General features: G+C 35.7%; 2 protein-coding genes across 2 annotated transcripts; both read left to right on the top strand.

Annotated features, from left to right (window-relative positions):
* The first annotated feature begins 3,129 nt into the window (after window positions 1-3,129).
* LOC128546380 (cell adhesion molecule 3-like) lies at window positions 3,130-7,218 on the top strand. Its single transcript, XM_053516849.1, has 6 exons — window positions 3,130-3,175; window positions 4,152-4,454; window positions 4,839-5,171; window positions 5,476-5,781; window positions 6,128-6,421; window positions 6,985-7,218. The coding sequence occupies exons 1-6, from the start codon at window positions 3,130-3,132 to the stop codon at window positions 7,068-7,070; spliced, it is 1,368 nt and encodes a 455-aa protein (XP_053372824.1). The 3' UTR covers window positions 7,071-7,218.
* Window positions 7,129-11,444, top strand: LOC123559495 (uncharacterized). The gene is made up of 5 exons (XM_053516848.1): window positions 7,129-7,330; window positions 8,152-8,457; window positions 9,185-9,334; window positions 10,924-10,957; window positions 11,273-11,444. Exons 1-5 carry the CDS (start codon window positions 7,129-7,131, stop codon window positions 11,442-11,444), a joined length of 864 nt encoding a protein of 287 aa, XP_053372823.1.
* The last annotated feature ends 6,370 nt before the right edge of the window (window positions 11,445-17,814 follow it).

Here is a 17,814-nt window from a genome sequence, read left to right as displayed (position 1 = left end):
TTGGAAGATTTCCACAGTGTTGACCTGTCAGATAAAAAATAAAATCTTTTAGAAGATACGTGACCCCTATTTATAGCGTGGAGTTTTTGTGTGGTTTATGGGTCATTTAAGAACATACGGCTAGTAATCCCTGGTTATGTGTTAATAGCTCTCAGAAGATTGTTAATTTTATATAGAACATATAGCAAATTTATTTACCATTGTGTAACCTATAATTAGATATATGAGTGTATACGTACAGTCCTAAAATACAAACTAATATGAAATTAGGTGCTACCTAAAAGGCAGAGCTCCCTTGAAAAATCACCAGTGCCCTTAAAAATTAAAGGAGTGGTGTTGGAATTATGTGGAATTATGGATTCGTTTAGGAAGTTTATGTTCTATTAGATCTATCAAAATTATAAATATCAATGGTAATTCATGATTTCTGAATGCATATTTTAGACTGCATCAAGATTAATTCTTGACATGTGAAAACTCGAAATATAGTCTATATATGATAAAACAATTCTATATAGATTAAAATCGGCAGCAAGATAAAGCAAAAAAAAAAAAACGTATTTGAATAATTTCTGTTATACTTTTTAAAACGTACTGCATCAAAAAATTTACATAAATTATTATTATACTGGAAACCAGTCACAAATGATAACTCCTTCAAACTGAAAAGCTTGAACCCTGAAAATGTCAAACCTAACAGAATTTCATTAGACCAATAGCCAAAAGAATTCTGTCTCTTTGCTTGTGAATGTTTGGCAATGAGGACTTCATGTAAATAGCTATCAAAACTAAACACTTGTTAAATTTCACATGAATGAGTTTAGTTATACAGTATTTTCAAAACTCATAATAAGAGAGAAAAAAAAAACTGAAAGAAAAAAAAAAGGAATTGAAAAAAAAAGTCTGAAAGTCTGGTCCAGGTGAGATTCGAACTCACGACCTCTGGTTTTCAACGCGAACTCGCTAACCACTACACCACTGTGGAGTTATGACGTCACCATGACAAACAGTATATATAATAAAGTTCGGTAATGGCAGCGTGACGAAAGTCGTTTCAAAATGAAATAATTGTATTTTATTTCTTTTTTTCTTCGTAGAAAATGTATTTAGCACTAATTTTTTTATTATCAAACGCGAATTTACATTTTTATTCAATATTCAAAGCAGTAAGCGAGGCGCTTTTGTCAACCGTAAACAGTAAGCGTCTACTGACGTCTTTACTGATTATTTACTATGTGCATAGAACACATGAAGAAATCCGAACAACACCGATTCCAAAAAGTACCACGAATTTTCAACTCGATAGTATACACAGTTAGATCTCTCTATTCGTTTTCTTTCTTCACACGTTTAACCGTAATGCGACGCTCTGCTATTATAATTGTAGATCATTGGTAATATTTTGTACGTGAAAATCAATCCTGTACTTACTATCCAGATGCTGATATGTTAAAAGAAAAATCTTTTCACAATCATTACAAGATATTTTGATAAATGATACTGCTTCTTATAATTTCTGAAACAAAAGAAAAATATTACCCACATTCTTAGTGTAGTAAAGTTTAATGTTACAGCCTAATGATAGACAAGTTGGCTGCTATTTAATTTCTGACAACGATAAATATGCAAAAACAATCTCCTTAAAAATGCTACCAAAATGTCAAGTACAATTCAGTTCAAATTTATTCAGGCATAAGAACGTAAAACATTATATAAAACTAATGCAATAAAAATACATGTACACGTATACAATAGCTAATATAAATTAAAATGCTTTCATTAGAATATTGTAAACATCTTAATATAGATATAGATATGGTAATTATACATGAAAGATTACGTCAAGTATACTTTATGATTTATTAAATTGAATAAAGATATGATCTTAATACCTGGGATGACCCAACACAAATTTCCAATGGGGACCATAAGATAGATATAATTTCCAATCAATAGCTTCAGAGCCGTCTTTAGAGGTCCACAATGACATAAAAAGAATGAACTGGCTTACATAAAATATGAAAATTCCACTTCAACTGGTAAAAAGATATTTTTCTTTCGCCATTGTCTGATTCGCCTGATACCTATTTAGTACTATTATACCTTATAATACTGGATTGAGCTACCTTTTCAGTATTCAAATAGGCACAAGACTACAGTTATTTGCCCTTGGTTGACCACAATACGGAAGTGGTTACGCGGAAAATAGTTCCTCTGTTTGATGGTGAATATTGGTGAATTTTTGAGTGAAAGACCTGCAATAAATGTCATGATTTAATAGAGGAGATATGAAATAGTAGGTACATGTACAATTTGACAGAATGAAAATGTCAGAATATGCATAACATGACTTTTTGATAGGGCCTGTTTTGCCTGTTTGCGGCCATCTAGAGAGTATTCTTCATACACATGTGATTTGGTTCAAAATGGTGGAAAAAAGAGCCGGTCAACCCAATGTTTACTGTGGCTGGAATTTTTTTCTCTTGGATAGTTCTGTTGAGTTCAGGTATTTTTAAAGGGGTTGGAATGCATGCAAAATTGCTATAGTGTCCAGTGCCTATATAGAACATATAGTAAAAATAACTGTGGTCTTAGGCCAGTTCTATTTTAACACATTTGAGCCGCGCCATGAGAAAAACAACATAGTGCATTGTCGCATGGACCCAGATGAGCATGAGCATCCGCGCAGTCTGGTCACGATCCATGCTGTTCGCTAACGGTTTCTCTTACTGCAATATGCTTTGAAAGCGAACAGCATGGATCCTGTCCAGACTGCGCGGATGCGCAGGCTGGTCTGGATCTGTGCTGGTCGCAAATGCACTATGTTGGTTTTCTCACGACGCGGCTCATTCATGTACTTATATTAAATACACTTAAATACTAAACAATGTTTTGTAGGTATTATATACAAATACCATGTCGATCTACATACTAAAAAATCAACAACAACAATCACAAAAAAAACAACAACAACAAAAGACATGTGGTTGCAAATTTATTTGTGGCTAAAAATGGTAACTAAAATCTGCAAACAACTTGCATTCGAAAAACCTTTACCTCTACTGTCAAGTATTCAACAATATCTTAAACACGGAAGTATATATAATTCATTCAACACCGTATACGAAAATGTATAATAGTATGCTGGATATCTTAGGTATTATCCTATCTCTGGGTGAGTGTTTTTTTCTCTAATTACTTTAAGTATTGCATACCTTTTATTGATTACTACCTGTTCGACAATCCACTCAGATTCAGTAATATTTACATTGTCAAGTTACCCATAAGTCTTCTGTCCAGTCGACATAGAGGACAGGTTGATGTTCAAGGATATATTTTCATTATCAATGTCATACTCTGAGTGCAGCATAAAGTAGCGGATTCCGGGCCATTGCACATTTTGTTCCCGAGCAACAAAACATGCTTGAGATATGGTAGCTGAATCTACACGATAACTTAAACAATAACATGTCTGATAATTATGATTTTTTTCTCCATTAAAACGTTTCAATATTACAGAACATATTTTTGTATAACCTTACTTCTATCTGAGTTCAGTGATGCATGAGAAAAGGTAATATGAACATGCTGTCGTTTACATTGAAGTAGGATTTCAATAACGCAAGGAAATTATCAGGAAAATGATGCTTAATTCGTGAAGAACTTAATCCTGAGACTATTTATATTACATCACATAACCCCAATTCTTTTGGGAATAAACCGACACTTCCCTAAAATCTATGCATTGTTAGACTACCTAATGCAATGTTGGTGTCACCCTTTTGCGGGCCATGAAACAGACGTCGGCGTCCACGTGTTTCAAGTTTTACATATAAGCAGGTTTCTCAGAAACTGAGAAACTTCCCAACTGCACCTATAACATCTTCGGCACTATATAATGACCTTAAAGGTTAAGTTCCAGAACCAGTTTAATTAAGTGCTGCCAAATCGCTTCCCTTTTTAACTATACAATTTTGGTGAAAGTTTCATATGTAAGTTTGTTTCTCAGCGTGTGAAATCAACTATGTCATCATAAAAGAGCACACTATGAACAAATCTAATGGAACAAATTATCACAATATCACTTATATTATAGACTTTCAAAATGTATATATTTAGATCTATTTGTATAGTACTGTAACACCTTACAGTGATACAGCTGTCAGTGTTTTGCTCAGCGCAACAGCTTGTGGTAACTACTGGGGACAATGTTACCATTCCATGCACATCTGTAGTGGCGTATCCTGTATGGGTCGGTCCAGAAATGCACAATGGTAACGTAATGAATTACAACAATCCTGGTAACAAAACCTTTGCCAATCCTTACCTTCCTGTACAGAAAAAAGTGCGACTAGAGTGGGGAAGTGATGACAAAAGCCTTGTCATTAAGAATGTGACGATGACCGATGAAGGGTTGTACCAGTGTTCCGATCGGACAAATCTTTTTGTTAGAGGTTCGTCATGTGCATTATAATTATGATACTATCTTGGTAGAATAAAACAATATATGTTTTATGCAAACAAAACAGTTAGGTTATATTGTAACACATTTACACTTTTTATTTGAGCTTTCGCTTTTGTGTTTTTTGAATTGCAGATGTGGTTTTGTGTGTCTATCTTAGGGAAAGACATTAATTCATATCTGTACTAAAATAGAGTGCATCGTAAACGCCTTTTTTTGTAAAAAACGCGATTGAGTTACTCATTAGTTTCAAAAGATTTTTTGTTTCACCTAACCTGAAATAATGTACTCCACATTTATTTCACATAGATTTTCAGCATCTGATCAGAGGATGTTCCGTGATTATATAATCAAGTTTTGGTTTTCTTTATTTAAGTGCCACCACGTACACCAATCATTTCAAATGCAGAGCAATCGACAGAGAATAGTTTGATTATCAGAGCTACCGAGTCTCAAGTTACAAGTCTTATTTGTGTGTCAAGTGGCGGTTATCCAGAACCACTGGTGGAATGGTACAGGGGAAACACCGGAACAAAACCACTAATTTCTACTTCTACAGTCACTGCTGGAACCCGTTCCTACAATGTTAGTGAGAAGTACACGTTTACACCAGAGAGACAAGATGATGGTACCAGGTATATCTGCCAATCTTCTTTCAAGACAGATCCAAGGCATATATCTGCCGTTAGCGTCGAGCTTGTACTTAATTGTAAGTCCTGTGACGTCATTTACTTTGTATTGTTTTCCCATAAATTTCCCATCTACGTTTTCAATTAAACTCTTATAAATATAGATCTAGTTTAGCTTGTTTGATTATTAAGACATACTGATCCATTGCCTGACAGAAACAACTACTGTGCAAACACAACATACATTAGATGATAAAATAAGGCGATTTGGTATTGTAACACTTACTTATTAAAATTTTGATTCACAGCTTGGTTTCATATTTGTGAAATTTTGGAAAACACTTGATTTTAGTTTTTTATAACAATGATATTTGTTTGATTCAGTAAAACCGAATTTGCCTACAGCTTGGCAAACATCAGCTGTATCAGCGGGGAATATTGCCGAGGTCAAATGTAGTATAAATGGAAGTAGGCCAGCTGCAAACATGTCCTGGTCTTACCAGGAAGAAATACCCGCTGGTGAAGTTACATCAACCCTTGATACTTCATCAGAGACATATACAGTCATCTCCTTATTCAAAAGGCGAGTCTCAGCCGAAGATAATGGACAGACTGTTCAGTGTGTAGTTACTCATATAGCATTGATTGAACCACCACAGTTAACAGCGTCAGTAGCTCTGAATGTTCATTGTAAGTTAACAATTGATTGTAAATCATATAATTCATTATAAGAAGAAAAAAACTCCCTGAAAACCAAAGTAGTTGTTCATACTTAAATTTTAAGTAGTTAAAATTTCTATTGTGTCTGATCTGTTATAGGATTGTTGACAAACCAATCATGCTCCTGGATTTGCACTTCAGTTTACACACGTAGCAACTGAATAGTGATATAGTGATGTACAACCTTTTTTCTAGTGCTTGTCCAAGAAGGGTTCATTTTTAAACAAGGCGAATGGTTATCTAGACTGAGCTCAAGTGCATAAAGTCTTAGTAACAACCACACACAAACATACAACTGTTAATTGTAACATTGCAGACCCACCAGTTGTCACGGTAACAGCAACGAATACCACAGTCAAAGCAAAGCATGCTGTGTTAATATGTAATGCTACAGGGTCACCAAACACAAACTATAAATATGGTAAATGGGTGCACACGTGGCCAGGAATAAATACGGTTTTATCAGAGAAACCCGGTAGTGAGAGGCTAGTGTTGACAAATCTGACATACGAACATTCCGGTGTGTATACATGTTCTGCAAGCAATAGAATCAAAGTGTTTGGAACTACCAAAGAATTTATAGAGGGGTCTGTTAAACTTTTGGTTAAATGTAAGCATTATGCCACTTCATTTTGTTAATATACTGGTATAAAGTTGATCTTACCGCATTTCAAAGCGATAATAAAGATATAACAATCCGGAAGAAGATTCTTAAACGAACTTCTGTTACACAGATACATTGTTTTGTTTGGAATTCACGGTTCCAATACGTGATTATAGGAGACTCAAATTTTGAAGTTCGATTATGATGAATGTGCGGAAGAAATTTGTAAAGGCATTCTTTATCCGATCTGGAATGGTCAAACTTTAGCAGATGATGTTTAAATGATAACCTCTGTCGTTATAATAATTAGAAATTCGGGTCTACATGACATATTGGACATGTCTTTTATAAACATTAAGCGGTTTCTGCTGACGTAAGCACCACCTAAGACTGTTTCGTCCTTTGATTCGAATTTTAGCGAACCACATAAAACGAGACAAGTTATACTAGTATTTCACTTTTCAGCTGGACAGATAGATCGACTGAGAATTTTACTGTTCTTCACGATTTGCTAAACTTGTTTGTTTAGTGAATCCATGCCATACATTTTTGCTATTTAAATATTTTAGCATTTCCAGTCATCACAAATCCAACAGTCAACTCTGTAAATGCATCTGCAGCAGTAAATGGATGGAACAGCCAAAGTGACGGTTGACTACTTCTCCAACGTGGATGAGTCTGATGTAAAATGCTTCAAAGTTCTAAATGACAAAATGCAGGGTGAAAACATTTGTAGTTTTGTTTGGAAAAAAGTGATTGTGCATTTGCCAGTTCTTGGGCATATCATCAAAACGGATGGTATACGAGCTACCATTTCATTAGGAATAAACTCGAAGAATGACTTTGGTTTTTATGACGTAGTTTTCTCTAACGAGATAGGCTCTGCATCACTAAGGTTACAGATGGTACCGATAGGTAAATATTCTTTTTCTATTAAAATTTTCAATGATGTATGATACCACTTCTATATATTGGAGCTACTGATTATTTTATAATATTTAGAGTTTTAAGTGCGTTTTTCAAAGATAGTTGTGTGACGGCGGGCAGTTGATCTAACCAGTGTTCCTGGATTCTGTATCAGTACCTATCTGTTTCGAAGTTCGCAAATAGCTTCCGACTTCTTCACATGAATCAGAGGTGGAAGGTGAAGAAATAAAACACATTTTCTTCTAGCAAATTGTTAAGAACAATCGCCTCTTACGAGCCACGATCTGTATTATATTTTCGGTTATATTTGAAGTATTATATATTTTAGCCGATGTCAGAAATCTTATAAGAGATGTTACTAGTCTATTGCACGTTGGAAACTGTTTGATGTATTACGACATAAGAAAGTAGTTTTTTTTGGTTGAGTTTAAACAAAAACGCCACACCGACAATATTGTAGGTCATATGTCGACTTTCTAGCTTTTCATGTTGGAAGAAGGCCTAGATGGCCATCCAGGCATTATTTCAGGCACTGAGTAAAACCGCCGACCTTCCTAGATGTCCTCCTCACAAGAAAAGAATTCTACACCCAAATCGAGATTTCGATCCCACAGCGGTAAGAGGCAAGTAATTTGAAGTCATTTAACCGCTCGGTCACAGAGGCCCCTGCAATACAAGGGATTTGATGTGCTACATAAACGGTAGCAGTACATTTATGTTTAAAAAACTTAGAGCATTAGAACAAATTTAATTTCGCACCAATCTTTTTATGTACGTTGAGAACTATACAAATAAATTTTGATTTGAAGAACCTCCAGCTGTGCCATATGATTTGAAGACTGAACACATTCAAAGCACATCTGTTCGCATTTCATGGAAGCAAAGGTTTGATAGTGAGTTTCCGCAGACTTTTGTGATCCAGATGAGCGCAGATAACATTATTTGGTTTAATGCGACCACGGTGTATGTTGATACTGAGGAACATGAGGGGAAATTCAGTACAGGACTAGAAAATCTCCAAGAGTCGACAATATATTTTGTACGAATGTATGCTTATAACAAAGGAGGGAAGAGTAGTTTTACCAAGAGCTTTAACTTTACAACACTCACGAAAGGTATTGCTTGTTTACTCTTTTATTTCATATGTTGTGATAGTAGGTGACATTTATGATCTGATATACAGTCTATAGGTAATCTTCTAATGTATATGTGATTTCTTTAAATAATCCAATGGGGTTAATTATAACAGAACCTTGATCTGCAATGTGGTATTCGGCTCGAGTAGATTTTGCCGGGCTTGGATCCCACGAGGCACTTGCGCTGAGTGTGATCCGGCCAAGCAAAATCAACTCCAGCCGAATGCATAATTATAGATAAATAAGACTGAAACTCGTTTAAAACAATGAACTTGCGGACGATGAGACGCCACCATTACGCCGTTGCTGATGTAATATTTTTTCCATATCCGATGGGAGTCGATTACAGAGTCTATGCACTTAGATCGTTTTAGATTTTTAAACCTGGCAACAGCAAAAGCAACCATTTTCTAATAATGTGAGTTTATACGAACGCAGCATTTTAGGAAACATGCACTTACTTTCCAAAAGTTGAGCAAAAGCTAATGTAAACATTATACTTACAAAAATATGAAGTCCTTGCGTCGTCTTTGTCACCTTTTACTGCTTTTTTTCTTCTTCTTGCACACTTCTCTGAAATAATTTAATATCATCCTATATCAATTTTTATATGAAAGTCAAAGAAGAATAGACTCATTTTGACATGTAAATAAACTTTAATATAATTTGGTAATATTTTAAACGTGATTGTTTTTATTTTCAACAGACAAAGACACAACTGCTAGCACAGACGACAAGTCTACACTAATAGTTGGAGTAGTTTTAGGATTAGTTATAGTCGCTTTAGCTTTATATGCTGCCTATGTTACAATCTTACTGAAACGGAAAAGTAAGCTAAAAGAAGACACAATTAAAGGTAAAAAATATTTTAGTGTAAAAGTTCCATTTGCATTCTGAGGGCGATAAGGGAAAACAACAACTGTGGTTAAGAAATAGCTTTGGCGTCGACATCATTTCCGTATTTCATATATCATTGTGTATTTCATATATTGTCAACTGAAGAAGCTTATTAAAGCGAAACATGTTTTGATAAGACTGTTGGTTTGTAAATTTACATTATCATGTAAGTTATGTAGAATTTGCGCGCTTTATCATGTCCATGTGCGTGTCAGCCACATATCTGCGTTTCGAGTACCGAGTCTGCTATTAGCGTGGTTGGTTGTGTAAGGCTCTTGTAGATTTACATATCTATCGTTAAATTTACCCCGTACTCAGTGTTGCTATATTTTCTGTTGCTTTTCGACCAAGTAGTCCATTTATATTTTAATGATGGAATTCCAGTTATGCTGGTGTTAGGGAGGGAAGGAGGCGTGAGGGGTGTTGCACATTTTATTACCTCTCATGATAAGATTCAGTCAAACCGAGTTATCTATTGTTTTGGTTGTTTCAAAATGATCTTCTTGAAAGCTTATGTTGAACATTATATCTTTAGTAAGTTTTCTTACAATGTTCATTTAGTGCATACTTTGTATTATGTACTTTTGTAATATTCCGTACAAAACTTCTGATATTTCAGGTTTTAGCTAAGTGCATTTCAACCTTCTTTGAAGTAAAACCGCTCGTCCGTGCGTCTTTTGACAACTTATATCGTTGGATAATTTCTATGAAAATAAGTTATGAATTCTGTGGGCGTGTTTTAAGTATGTAGGCACTAAATGCATTCCTTTGTCTATATTTCGGAAAAAGACGCCTATATGTGTCATACCTAAATAAAAATTACTCGAAGCACTATTCTCATCTTATCTCAACTGACAAAAGAAAACGTGCTGACGCCTCGTCACAGCGTACCCGTCCAGAAAGAAGCGCGTTTCTCAATTAATAGGAATTGAAATGCAATAGCTGGAAATGTTTTCATCGAGGGAGAAATATTTTATTTGGACTGTAAAAATAATGTAGTTTATCTCTTGCAACAACATCCTTTCACAGCGTATTCCGCACCCCCACCCCTGCTCACATGATATGAACGTTATGTTAAGGTATAAGACAGATGAACATTAAATGTTAATTGATTTTAAGCCGTATTGAAGTCAAACTGATTGTATCAAAATCAAAAGAGAAGAATACGAAGAAAATCATAATTCTAACACGACCAGCAAATAATCTACATACATATAGAGCAAAATCTATCACGGGTTATTCTGCAATAAACCACTCGCTTGCAATGACGTCATCCGATCCAGGTGCGTAGCACGGTCGTAAAAAGTAGTTACCATTTTTTCTAACACTGTTGATACTAGTATGTCGTGTTAGAATCGAAATAATAATTTCCCTACGGCCTTCGAAATATATTCTTACGCATAAGAACTCAAAACACGGTTTATTCTACGATAACCACGTTTGGGAACTTATTATTTCTGAAGTTGATGTCAAGCAATGCTATAATGTTGTAGTAAAACTGATGTAAAAGATGTAACAATAAAGTTTGATGTCATTTCTTTTCTTCAGGGACAGATATCTCTGAGCAGTCGGACGCTAAAATGTAAGGTTCTTACATTTAAGTTATTTATACAAATTTGTTTTGATAAACATTTGCGCAAACAGTAATAATACTGAAATATAAAAAAATCGTGTAAAATGAACGAAATGCAAAAAAACCAACAACAACCAAAAAAAAAAAAAAAAAAAAAAAAAAAAAAACACAAACAAACAAACGTTAAGATAATAGATCATAGTAAGCTGAAAATACAAAGGTATCTCAATGACATTTTAGCTTTATTTTTGAAATTCAAATATAGGTTATTGCAACTTTCCTGTAATATCTAAGCTCTAGTTTGAATTCATTGTTTCTTTTCAGGTACGTAAATATGGGTTTGCTGACAGAAGACAGAGGCAGCCAAAGTTCAAAGACACAAGCAGACGGAAATAAAACAATGGCTGACAGTAAAGAGTTTGAGAATCAATACACCGATCTAAATAACCAATTAAGAGATGTAGGATCGGCTTATGATGCAATATCGTCCATATAGCACTGTTAAACAATCTGACATTACAATAACTGCATATGTATTGTGATAAAAAAGTATGTTGTCAGCCCGCTTAGCTAAAAAAAGAGAAAGCCGGAAGATCTACGAATCACTGGGTTGTGAATTCGATCCCCGGGCGAGGCGTTCGTTTTTCATGACGTTTAGATAAATATGACATGGTGTCAGAATTCTATGGTGGCTGATTTCTGCCATTTCGTGTGTTCATGTCGGCGAGGCAAAATGTCGAAGTAACGAAAACACGAAAGGTCAAAATGATGCATATTTGTTCGTGTCTGCGGGTCGCTATGTGGATGACACGAAAACACGAAAGGCCGAAAACTGCTTATTTGTCGTGTGTTCGCCGTTCGCCATTCTATGCGAATACACGAAGTAACGAAACATTGAAGGCGAAATAACGAAATTTCAGAGGCGAACACACGAACTTTTGTATTAATCACTTTTCGTGTCAGCGAGTATCAAAACTTCGTGTTGTCGTCCTTCTTTTGTCGTGTCTTCGTGTATTCGCCTCTAAAGTCGAAAGGCGAGCACACGAGAAATAAACAGTTTTCGACATTTCGACCTTTCGTTACTTCGTCCCGCCGACACGAACACACGAAAAATGTGCAATTTCGTCCTTTCGTGTATTCGCTTTCCGGTAGGCATGCGCATAACAATTACACATATGCTGCTGAAATGAATATGCTATCTAAATAATGTGTTTTACCATTTATAAAATAATATTTGTCCTAAAACGAAAGATAATGATTTATATTCCATAAAAGATATTTTATCACTAGTATTAAATTTGTATATAAATAAGCTTCTGTCAGTCTTAAGGAGCACATCATTACGTCGACCTGAACTTCGAATGATATCTAGATAATGTGTTTTACCATTTATACAAAACAATCTTCTCAATTTATGATAGAAAATGTTTCATATGCAATAATACATGTCACTCTTCAAGTGTTTCAGTTCTGGTATTAAATTCATATATATATTACGCCCCATTTTGCGCCATTATTATAGTGTATAAAGGCAGACCCTACACGAAACATTTGTCATGTGTTCTTGTCGGCGGGTCGAAGTAACGAAAGGTCGAAAATAGATCAATTTTTGTATGTTCGTCCGCCTTCCGAGGCGAATACACGAAGTAACGAAACACTGAAGGCGAAATAACGAAGTTTTAATACCCGCCGATACCCTGACCAGGTGAGGGTACAAAATTTCACATGTTGATTATAAATATTGATGGAAAATTAAAAATGATAAAACAAAAATTGGTGGGGGATGGGGATGCATGATCAGATGGTGGGCAAGACTGAGTGGAGAGTGAGGTGGGAGAACGGTACAACTTTGCATGCTGATAAATATTCGTTGAAGGTTTGAAAAGAAATAATAATAAAAAGGAATTAATTTTTTTGAAGGGGGTGGGGGTGACCAAGGCAAGGTGGTGACCAGGTGTGGGTACAGAACTTCACGTGTTTATAATAAATTTTCATGGTAAAGGATCTACCAATTGGTTGGTTTGTTATGTATAAATCTGTAGATTTTTAAACAATTAAAGGGCAGTAACTCAAAGGAAAATTGACCAATTGAAAAAAAATGCCAGGCATCATCGAAGTATGTTGGTTCATATATTTATTTCAAGTTTCATGAAAATTTACCAGCTTATTACTGAGAAATGGCTTCAGACGTGGATTTTTCATTAAATCAAGGGCAATAACTCTAAGGGAAATTGACCAATCCAAAAAAAAATTAACGGGCATCACGCAGTATGTTGGTGCATGTTTATTTCAAGTTTTATGAAATTCTACCTGATAGTTACTGAGAAATGGCTGCGGACGGATATTTTTGGGCATTTTTCATTAAATCAAGGGCAATAACTCAAAGAGAAATTGACCAATCAAAAAAAAAAAAAAATCTTGACGGGCATCATCACAGTATGTTGGTTCATGTTTATTTCAAGTTTCATGAAATTCTACCAGCTAGTTACTGAGTAATGGCTGCGGACGGACGCACGGTCGGACTGACGGACGGACAACGACATTTCAATACCCTCCTCCCTATTTCATCGGCGGGGGATAATAAGGAATATTGTTCCATAGCACTATGCAGTAAAGGTGTCTACTGTACAATCATTTAATTTCATGTGCGTAAAAACTCCATGGTTTGAACCGAAACGGCTATTTTATTCGTGGTTAGCAAATATATAAGACTTTTTTATTCACTGGTATCAGAAATCCTTAAATCCAAGAAAATATCCCCCACGAAAATTAATGATTTCACAGTATGTTTTGAACGCAGAAGTTATATGTTAGTCATATTAATACAGTCAAACCTGTATCAAGCAGCAAGCCAAGGAAGCAAAACAACATGTCTATATAAGTCATATGACTGCTTAAAACAAACAACAATCAGTTTTATGGCTGCGTAATGCTTCAATTTTAGAATCATTGCAACAACTCTTTTAGGCTTATGTCTTCACATGCAATATATAGGATGTTACAGTTTTGTCCCTTTCTTTGAAAGACATATTCCCAGTCAAAGTTACTGTTCATTCCAGTTTCAGTCTCTTGAAGATGTAATATTTAGGCTGTTTCTAAAGGACTCACGTTATTCTTGGATTTGGATGTTTCGATTTTGCAATTAAGTTGAGTCGAAGAAAATTCGACAAGGATAGCATGAAAGTAGCTCGCTTAGCTGGCAGGGGTAGAGCTCAAAGTGATATGCCATTGAAAAAAGGGTATATGAACGTTTATAGTGTCACCTCGATAGCTCAGTGGTAAATCGTCCACTTTGAGTGCGCAAGATCGTGCGTTCAATCCCTGGCTGCGTCACACAAAAGACGCAAGAATGGTGCCAGAAATTCCCTTGCTTGGCGCTCAGCATTAAAAAGGAAACACGCTTCCCCTCTCTCGTACACTCACGGCGGTGGATATTATCAGGAATGGGATGTTGAGACTGTTTTATCTAAGTTCAAATAACTTGTTTCACAATAGACCTAAAATAAATTAGCATAAATCAAATCAAAATCAATACCAAAAAGGTGGAGAATGCCAGTGATTCCACCGAATGTCAAGAATTTCTCAAGTACATGCTTTATGCTCCCCACAGATATTCACTTTTGACCTATTGACACCATATTGGATCTATCCAAGAATATGAAACCTATGAAGTTTGAGAGTATTGTGTTAAACAGTTCTCTTATTATTGAATGGCAAACTTATCAGGACCAATTAATAAGCCTGAAAAGTTTAAAGGTTCTAGGTCAAAGCGTTCTCAAAATTATGGAGTGGAAACCATTATTGATTGACTTGAGGTCACTTGCTCATGACCTTTGCACCCTAAATGTTCAGGTTCCTTCACTTATCATGATCAAAATGCCTATGAAGTTTTTTTTAATAGTTCAAAGTGTACTACATGGTCATCTGGCCTTTAACATTTCGACGTCAAATTGTTCAGGGTCAACTACTGATCAGGACCAATGTTCTAGGTCATGTACTTCTCAAATTATAGTGTGCAAATCATTTTTCAGAGGTCAGGTCCCTGTGACTATGTCCTTTCGACACAAAAATGCTCCGGTCAGCTACTTATCAGGACCAATATGCCTATAAAGTTTTATGGTTCTAGCATTTTCACAATTCAGGTCCCTGTGACTTGTTTTTTTTTACCTTTTGACCCAAAAATGCTCGAGGGTCAAGTACTTGTCAGGACCAATATGTCTGTAAAGTTTTATGGTTCTAAGCCAAAGACGGGATGGACAGGACCGAACTAGACCTATAAACAGAGGTGATGATTATCCCGCTTTTCTACCTATCCATATGGGCAATCCGACATGAAGAAACATTTTAATGTTCAGACCCATACAAGTTCGACCGTCCAAATAAAGACCAGCAATTTTACGGATATCATTCATTTAGAGATCTCTGCTTGCGTTTGAGAAGACAACTTCTTGAGGAAAAACATATGAGTTTTCCACGGACTTTAAGCCAGCTCCATGTCACTTTTAAGGTAAATGAAATCTGATCATCATGGTCATACAGCTTGCCATAATAAAATATGAGACGCCGAGTGACTTGAAAGGAGGAGCATGTGCATATTGAATGAATGCTAGGCCATTTTACATTACTGTTGTGTTATAACATCATATCCCGATGCTAAAACAGGAAACAAACATGTGTTAACGCTATACTAGCATAAAATGTGTAAAAAGAAATTACGTGAATATGATTTCGATGAAGGGAATTATATAGGGTCGTAATACCATTACTTTGATTGAACGCACATTTGTAAGAAGCGTCACAACGGCTAACAGCAAGGGATACTGTGTTACTTTTCGCGTTTCGCAGAATACCGAGGCATTGCTGGTGCCAAAGACATTCCATTCAGTAAACTTTTGCTTTATGGCTTATATCTGAATAGGAGCCTCCGTGACAGAGCGGTTAATGCCGCTGACTTTGAACCATTTCCCCCTCATCGATGTTCGAGTCTCACTCGGTGATTTGAATTGTCCATGTGAGGAAACCATCCATCTGCCTTACAGATGGCCGGTGGTTCTATGCATGTGCCCGCCCGTGATGAAATAAAGCACGGAGGAACACCTGGGGTCTTCTTCCACCATCAAAGCTAGTAAGGGGTCATATGACCTGTAATTGTGTCTGTGCGACGCAATATATTTGAACATGTTAGGGCGGTATCTAGCTTCAACGGTCAGTTTTAACATTGACAAGGCATTTATTCCTCGTTTTATTGTATGAGCTGACCCTGCTGAAATATGTTTGACCATTTGAACTACTGTTATTGCATTAACAAGCTGATAAAAGGAAGTTTTTAATTTCTGTTTCGCTAATTTTAATGTAGATATACAAATCAATGCACAGCGTACACTTTTATAAACATTTCATTTGCCCCCTGGAGCAGGCCCACCGCCTGGTGCATGACCGCCGCCTGGAGCAGGTCCAAACCCGTGACCACATCTGCACGTGCCGTCCACGCAATGGAAATCGCGGTCACAATAATTGTTAGAACCGGGAGCGGAATTTTGGCAGTCTGTTATCGCTATGCACGAGTGCTGTGTGACTAAAATTGATAATTGTTACAAGTTAAATCTATGTAAATGTTAATACGTCGTCATTTACAAAAATATGTAATAATTTTTCTTCATAAAGTTTATCAATTCAGAGGTAACATTTACAGGTCCTAAGATATCAGTTCGTTTCCACTTTTCTAAAGGCCGAAGTTACCATTTTCTGTAACTGAAATCTGTCTACCTAGTCCTTGGTCCCATATAGTCAGTGACTATTTGGCGGGCATTCTGAATTTCTGCCATTATGAAACTTTTACCTGAAAAAGGTGCCGCATACGGTTCTACTATAAATAAAGCATTCATTCAAGGTAAGATATGTTCATGCAAATGTTGTTGGAAGAATCTTGCCATATTTCACAATATTTAGAAATATCGAAAGAAAATATTCTTTTAAAAAATATTACTTTGCACGCAGCTGCATACTGTCTTGTCGCACGTTAGCACGTAGTCACGTTCTGGGCAGGACACGTGACTACAGTCGGAAAGTGTTTGACAATCTTCGGAGACTGAAATAAAAACACATATTACAACAAACAGAACAAAAAGTCAATGCTGCGCCTTTATGATATATTTTCATTTATGTTTCATAATTTTATATGAGCCATGCCACGAGAAAACCAACATACTAAGGCCTATGTTTTTTTGAAATTATGAATTAGATGGGTGGGGTACAAGATATTATTTCTGAGGAATTTCGAAGTTACTGTAAAAACAAACTTTATTCGAGTGTGACAATACATTAAAACCATGAAGTGCTGAACTCTTACTTTAATTAAAAAAGTAAAGTTGGAAAAGTTCTCAGTATGTTCGTGTCACAATTTTCGGTGACAGTATTCTATGTCATCAAGGATAACTGCAACATACATAATAAAGCTGAATTATCCGTATAAATGAGCTAAGAGCTATTTGTCTATTTCCGTTTATTTCTTTTCTAAAAAACACATTACAATTTACCAGGTGTTGGCAAAATTTGTCATTTTTCTGCACATGCCTTTACACATTAAAGAAGTCCTAACTATAGGTGTGCGAGAAGGGCCTGAGCGCTTACGTAGTGCTCATTTACAGGGATTGTACTGTTCAGATAAATATTTATATATAACTTTATCATACTTCCGCAAAGTGCAACGAAAAGAAATAGCAGTATCAATTTTGTAATAATATTATTTACTGACAAGGTAAGTCTGATAAATGACATCGAGAATTCTAGCAGACCTTTTAGAAAGCTGCATTTTCAAGTACCTGAAATTTTTCACTTTGGTTAAAAAAGCATTTTTACAATAGATA

This window comes from Mercenaria mercenaria, chromosome 10, assembly GCF_021730395.1.
Source record: "Mercenaria mercenaria strain notata chromosome 10, MADL_Memer_1, whole genome shotgun sequence".
Lineage (NCBI taxonomy): Eukaryota > Metazoa > Mollusca > Bivalvia > Venerida > Veneridae > Mercenaria > Mercenaria mercenaria.
This window is presented reverse-complemented; position numbering and strand designations above follow the sequence as displayed.

Excerpts from the sequence above, each read along its gene's own strand:
- LOC123559495 (XM_053516848.1), top strand. The coding sequence starts at position 7,129 with ATGCAGGGTGAAAACATTTGTAGTTTTGTTTGGAAAAAAGTGATTGTG. Across the intron at positions 8,458-9,184 it reads CTTTACAACACTCACGAAAG|ACAAAGACACAACTGCTAGC; the intron begins GTATTGCTTGTT and ends TATTTTCAACAG. Across the intron at positions 10,958-11,272 it reads GAGCAGTCGGACGCTAAAAT|GTACGTAAATATGGGTTTGC; the intron begins GTAAGGTTCTTA and ends GTTTCTTTTCAG.
- LOC128546380 (XM_053516849.1), top strand. The coding sequence starts at position 3,130 with ATGTATAATAGTATGCTGGATATCTTAGGTATTATCCTATCTCTGG. Across the intron at positions 5,172-5,475 it reads CGTCGAGCTTGTACTTAATT|TAAAACCGAATTTGCCTACA; the intron begins GTAAGTCCTGTG and ends TGTTTGATTCAG. Across the intron at positions 6,422-6,984 it reads TGTTAAACTTTTGGTTAAAT|CATTTCCAGTCATCACAAAT; the intron begins GTAAGCATTATG and ends TAAATATTTTAG.